Here is a 7212-nt window from a genome sequence, read left to right as displayed (position 1 = left end):
GGTTGAAAGAACGATAAATTTTGCTCTAGAAGTTCGCCATCTACTGGTTTATATGAGAACCTTGTTGTGGAAAAATAAAAACTACTTTGTCAATCAACATTTTGCTTGTACTTTGTTTCACACTAAATAATAACTAGAAGTTCAAACACAGCTATTACTCCCTCATTAACTAATGCCTACAAGCTCAAACAACACAGCTATAACTTGCTCACTAGATAATCCCTACAAGTTCAAACAAGTAGTGAGGAAATCGTAGCCATGTCATTGTAGGAATTATTTAGTGAGTAAGTTATAGCTGTGGTAATAGCTGTGTTGTTTGAACTTGTAGGGATTATTTAGTGAGGAAGTTATAGCTGTGTTGTTTGAACTTGTAGACATTATCTAATGAGGGAGTAATAGCTGTGTTGTTTGAACTTGTAGGGATTATTTAGTGAGGAAGTTATAGCTGTGTTGTTCGAACTTGTAGACATTATCTAATGAGGGACACAACTATAACTTCCTCACTAAATAATAACTACAAGACAACATAGGAACAATTTCGTTAATAAATAACACCCTCACAAATTGAAATAACATAGCTACCATTCTTTCACTAAATAATACTCCCAAGTTCACACAACATGGATACTTATTTCTTCATTAAATGACACCTCTAAAACACACTGTCATAAATATATGCATGATAATTGGACTGAAAAAATATTGCTTTATCATGTCGCATAGAGAAAAAAGGGAAAAACAAATATAGCAGGAAATGACACAGGTTTTATTCTATCATATCTTTAATTCATTATCCAACAAAAGTTACATAAATTATTTTTTTCAGGGAGTTTAAAACGAATCAGAAAAACAATAATTTGACACAAATAGTGGACTTTCTCTTCTTCCAAGTTCCTTAGAGAATAAAGATCTGAAACGACATGAAATACGTACATTAAAAATTATATTGAACTTGTATCTACTAAAATTTTATGTAAAGTTATGAACGTAAATAAATATTATCTTGTAGGAGGAGTTGTTTTATATGGTTAAGAATATCGTTATTTGGAGAAATGTAACACTTTTCCTTATCAAGTTTCAGTTTAGCATTACGTTTTTTATTGGTTCCTTTATAGAAATCTACCGTACTGCCCCTAACTAACACCCCCTTTCGAATTATTGCCCCCTCAGCATTTTTATAAAGCTTACCTTGTGTGACAGCAATAGTAATCCAACGTATAATACAATTTTATTACTGCAACTTTGTTTTGAAAAAAAAAAATGAAGAAAAACAAACACACACATACACACTTATTAACATTGAAATCAACATGTGAAAAATAGAATCCGGAACTGCACAAATACTATCATTAGCGCCCCCCCCCCATTTTGCAGTTTGCAACGCTCTTGGGGGCGTTAATTAGAGGCAATACGGTATATTTTAACAAGATCTAAAGACAAGCTTTTGACTGAAAAGCTTCTCTTTGATAATTGCTCTCTCGTTAGATTTTAATGGCGTTGCTGTGTTATTTATCCACATAAGTGATGCAGTTGTACTAGTAAGGTTCGTTACTTCTTTGTTGTTTTATCTTTCCCGATACCATCAGATCGTTAATCGTTAAGTTTTGAGTACCAATAACTTTTTCCCTTTGTCTTTGTACTGTATTGTTTTAAAGGACGCTGCTTTAAGTCCAGATTATGCTCTTAGTGCGTATAAAATCAGAGTTAACATTTGATAAAAAGTTTGATTCGTAGGTCACCAAGCAAATCAACTCCACCCTAAATTTATATAAGGCTCCCTTTGATGACATTTCTTATCACTGATCTATTTTATGAGATAACTCTAAAATGCAGCTTTTAACTGGTAATTCTATTAATTTTATTGCAGAATTGAACTTAGGTTTTATATTAAAGTTCTAATTTATAATAGGTTTTTGTTAAAACATGATTTATCAATGTAGGTTTTTGTTAAAACATGATTTATCAATGTAGGTTTTTGCTAAAACATGATTTATCAATGTAGGTTTTTGTTAAAACATGATTTATCAATGTAGGTTTTTGTTAAAACATGATTTATCAATGTAGGATTTTGTTAAAACATGAATTATCATTGGTGAAACTTTTTAGATGTGGCAAATTGCAAAGCAAGTCAACTTTTGAAATCTACATTATAAAACACCTTGTATCAATATATGCTTCCCCAGTGGCACAGCGGTATGTCTGCAGACTTATAAAGCTAAAATCCGGGTTTCGATACCCGTGGTGGGCAGAGCACAGATAGCCCATTGTGTAGCTTTGTGCTTAATTACAAGCAAACAAACAAATTGTATCAATATGCCTGTTTGTTCGTCCTTGACCAAAATTTTCCAATGACTGCATATAAGTTTTGAGAGTTCTTGAGTATGCCCCAGGCACATCTTAATTCTTAATTTTCCAAGTTTTACTAGTTTGGCAGGCAGGCATTTCAATTTCCCCTTTGCTAGTACCTTACAGTACCTAGACTTGCATGACGAATGACTCAAACGTACGTCATCCTGCCATCCCCGTGAAGCTAACGAGATAACGGTAGTTCATCATAATGTGAAATACACCATGAATTACTAACACTATAAACTTTACAGCACATCAGCTTTAAAAGAGTAACGAACATTATGAACGTAAGCTAATTTTAGTAAAAATGTAATTTCTTTCTCGTATTTTTCCCCTTTCGAAAAACTCGAAAATGGGTGTAATGAATGGATGACAATCTCAGAAACATTTCTGAAATAACCCTGTGATAACTTGTATTACAAGCTTTATAGCCTGAAATAAACCTGTGATAACTTGTATTACAAGCCTTATAGCCTGAAATAACCCTTTGATAACTTGTATTACAAGCCTTATAACCTGAAATAACCCTGTGATAACTTGTATTACAAGCTTTATAGCCTGAAATAAACCTGTGATAACTTGTATTACAAGCCTTATAGCCTGAAATAAACCTGTGATAACTTGTATTACAAGCCTTATAGCTTGAAATAACCCTTTGATAACTTGTATTACAAGCCTTATAGCCTGAAATAACCCTGTGATAACTTGTATTACAAGCTTTATAGCCTGAAATAACCCTGTGATAACTTGTATTACAAGCCTTATAGCCTGAAATAACCCTGTGATAACTTGTATTACAAGCTTTATAGCCTGAAATAACCCTGTGATAACTTGTATTACAAGCTTTATAGCCTGAAATAACCCTGTGATAACTTGTATTACAAGCCTTATAGCCTGAAATAACCCTGTGATAACTTGTATTACAAGCTTTATAGCCTGAAATAACCCTGTGATAACTTGTATTACAAGCTTTATAGCAGCACTACATATCTCACTGTTTCAGCACAAGAAGTTTCAAAACACATATAATGAACTCGGATCAAACCTTGTTACTTTCATGATTACACTTCGGAGTACTTGCTTCTAACCCTCCCTTCTAGGTGACTCGGCGGTAAGTCTACATACCTATAACGCTAAAAATCGGGTTTCGAAACCCGCGATGGAAAGGGCACATATAGTCCAATGTGTAGCTTTGTGCTGATAAACAGAAGTAAAAACCCTACTTTCAAATCCTCTTTACTTGTTGAAACATTATATGTTACGTATGAACATGAAATGAATGGTGGATATCTGATTTTATGTTTTTGAGTGTAAACCAAATAAATAAACATGTGTCACATTTAAGCTTAAACTTATGACAATTGGCATCCCTAATTTCAATCTATGCTACGTCATAGGCTTTGCCCTAATAGGCTATTCAATACAAACCTTTCTCATACACCTTCTATTAGTCACTACGTTAGATTTCTAAATGCGAGATTTGTAAATTATTATGGGTGGCCTTAATTCTTTTACTGAAAATTCGGTTGTAGTTCATATCACCATATTCGTTCCGCTGAGTAGAAACGAGCCCAGTAAGACTGAATATTGTGTGACACGTGTATGAACCAAAAAGTTCCTAGTCGAACTTACGTAATTTACTTAAGGATATTATTAGATCTTGACCTACAAATCAATTATCTAATAACGTGACCTGTATTTTATCATTTGTTTCAGCAGTGGTAGATTCACTCACGTTAGAAAAATGGCCAAAGTTTTTAGTAACTAAAACGTTGACTCCAAGCGTCGTGAGTTAATGCATTTAGCATTGGCTTACAAAAACAAAAAGTTGATAGTTGGTACAAAAAAGTTAAATACCGTACACTTCTTAGTTTTATCTATAAATCATGAGTAGATTTAACAATGTTGGACAGTTATAATATAGGGTTGTTTTTCGATGACGAAAAGACATGACCATCATCAAAGGATCCCACCACCTTTTACGGAAAGATTACCACCACCATTATAACCACCCGTAATTTAAGAATTATCAAACCTGGTCAGTAACTATTCATAAAACATATTAGGTCCTCATGATCTTATATCCTTCACTTCCCCGGAGAGTTATTCCCTCCCCAATGGCTTTCATCCTGACCGCTGATTTGGTCTAATTCACAGTCAAAACCGGGCAACTGCAACACTCCACAGGATCTTTTACTTTAAAAGAAACAACATCAAACATTAGATATGGTAATCAGTTTCAACACTTGTGAATACAGCTTTAAAGCTCTTACCTTCTACACCTTGGTAATTACATAACAATTGAAAATGATTATTTCTTCTATCGTCGGCTTGGAAGAAGTGAATGCAAAAACCTAGAAACTCTCGAAGCAGCACCTGTCTTAGGGGTGTTAAAAGTAAGAGAAGAAACAGATCTTCGCCTACGGCCTGGTGAGTTTTCGGATGCCCAGAATTTCTGCTCATCAACAGCACTGACAAGGTCCCTATAGTCACAACTATGTGACATTCCTGCGTTGAGAAAGCAAGTTCTTTTCCTAAGGAAAATATCTACATTTAGTTACAAGAATGCTCGCTGGTTGTGATCTTAAAACTGTTAGTTAAGAAAGGTTGTAATAAGTGTAGCAACTAGAACACAAACCGGAATTAGGAATGAGTGAAAATGTGCATCCACCTAGTAATGAGCTCTATAACTTATAAAGTTAATATCCTTATAGCGTTCTGTATTGAATCAATACCAGTGTTAAATCCCCTAACAGATAATGTGTTAAGGAGCCTATCAAGTTTACACTCTATTAACATTTTTCGTAATAATTTTAAAGATGATGCCCATTTATCCTTCTGTGTTTAAGATACAAAGTTAATTTAGATACCCACCTTGCTGAGTGAGTACCCTGATATCCTTAAATGCTGCAACAAACCTTCAACTTTATTCTGACGACTCTCTGAGCTGTAACAACTACTCTAGCCTGGTAACCTTCTGGGCTGTAACAACTACATACTCTGGTGATCTTTCGAGCTGTAATAACTTCTATACTCTGACGACCTTTTGAGCTGTAGTAACTTTTACACCCTGATAGCCTTCTGAACTGTAACAACTTTAAACTATACTCTTGTTGGCCTTCTGAGCTGTAATCAGGCACGTGGCAGCACTGCCTGTGTATGGATGGCTCGGATTATTCATCGAAATGGTATTTTAAATCTCTCCTCAATAGGTAATCAGAACTTTACAATACTATACTGTGTTTTCTTTTATAACAATATCTATGTAATGACTGAGTTACAACTTCTGGGAATGTCTGTAAATATCATAGCAAAAAGTTTGAATTTCTTGTTCTTTCTTCTGCTTCTTTTTTATTACAAGATAGCTCAAAAATCAAAACAATGGTGTCAACCAGTTTCACTGAGGTTACAACAACAGCCTTATGGATTGTAAAAATTGTAAACTTTAAAACTATAGTCTTCTATACTGTAAATTTGTTAAACTTTACCCTGAAAGCCTTCTAAACTATAAAAATTATAAACTTTAAAGCTATAGTCTTCTATACTGTAAATTTGTTACTCTTTACCCTGAAAGCCTTCTAGACTATAAAAATTGTAAACTTTAAAACTATAGCCTTCTGGACTGCAAAATTGTTAAACTATACACCGATAGCCTTCTAGACTATAAAAATTGTAAACTTTACAACGATAGCTTTCTGGACTCTAAAATTGTTAAACTTTGCTCTGAAAGCCTTCTGGGCTGCAAAAAAACATTAAACTTTATCCCAATAGCCTTCTGTACCTAAGTTATAAAGTTAAGACCATGATAGATTTATGTATTTCAACTACAAAGTTAAATATAAAATGTTATATATTAGTAATTAAATATTATGCATTAACTATTGTGTATATTAATTATGTATTCTAGTATATAATACGTTAAACTAGTCTTCAAGTACGTTATGAAATCGTAGCATCTCTGGTTTTAGTCTCCTGCTACATTTTGTTCCACTTTCCTGTAAGTTGAGTTCGAACTACTGAACTGTCTATTCTGTATGAAGTAGGTAAGTTGTGTTTAAACAGCGAAAGGACCTTTAAAATAATAGAATATTTACATTAAGATGTGCTAGTGAAAAATTATCACAACTTTCGAAGTAAATTTTCAGGATTAACTTAGCATTTCTCATCAGATTCAAGCATCGGTATTCGAGCCTGTCAGGTTATATCATTCGAATAATGGAATAAAAAGGGTAAACATCTCTCAGTTTTATTCGTTAAATACTTGATTATTTGAACTATTTGAATTATTTGAATATGGCATCATATGTTATTTTCACTCAAGACCTATTATCATATGGCTTCGTTATATGTTGTCATCATGCAAGATCTGTTATCGTATGGTGTCGTTATATGTTGCTATCATGCAAGATATGTTTTTATATGTTTCCATCATGCAAGACTTGGTATCATATGTTGCTGTCGTGCAAGATCTGTTATCATATATTGCCATTTTGAAAGATCTGTTATCATATGTTGCCATTTTGCAAGACCTGTCATCATATTAGGTCATCAAGAAATTAATGTCGCGTTTTGGAGCACTTTCATTAACTACCCCCTAGAAAACGTACATCACATTCGGCATGTAATGCTGTTTGAATACAAGAAGGGAAACAACGCCTCTTTTAGCCATTAAGAATATCAAAGAAGTTTATGGAAATGTTTTGAACGTTCGTAAGTGTCATCAGATTTCGTTCAGGTGACTTTAACCTTAAAAAGTGTGATGGCAAGAGCCGACATGTTGGAATTGATATTGATGCCCTGAAGACTTGTTGAGTCTAGCCTGTGAAATGGTTTTAAAATTTCATGTCTCTCATGAAACAATAC

The 7212-nt window shown here is 33.7% G+C and overlaps 1 protein-coding gene across 2 annotated transcripts in view; it reads right to left on the bottom strand.

Annotated features, from left to right (window-relative positions):
• Positions 1 to 745: 745 nt before the first annotated feature.
• Positions 746 to 7212, bottom strand: part of LOC111085612 — a 24863-nt gene continuing 18396 nt past the window's right edge. Inside the window, exons 4-5 of one of the 2 annotated variants that reach the window (XM_022385042.1) lie at positions 4623 to 4883; positions 746 to 910 (exon numbers count right to left, since the gene is read on the bottom strand). In XM_022385042.1, coding sequence (XP_022240750.1) covers positions 4670 to 4883 — 214 coding nt within the window. In that variant the 3' untranslated portion in view covers positions 746 to 910; positions 4623 to 4669. Of the gene's footprint in view, positions 911 to 4384; positions 4546 to 4622; positions 4884 to 7212 lie in introns of both variants that reach the window. The other variant, XR_002610416.1, reaches the window with a different exon arrangement.

This window comes from Limulus polyphemus, unplaced genomic scaffold (assembly GCF_000517525.1).
Source record: "Limulus polyphemus unplaced genomic scaffold, Limulus_polyphemus-2.1.2 Scaffold507, whole genome shotgun sequence".
In the NCBI taxonomy this organism is placed as follows: Eukaryota; Metazoa; Arthropoda; class Merostomata; order Xiphosura; family Limulidae; genus Limulus; species Limulus polyphemus.
The sequence above is the reverse complement of the archived record's forward strand: the minus strand, read 5'-3'. Positions and strand labels throughout refer to the sequence as shown.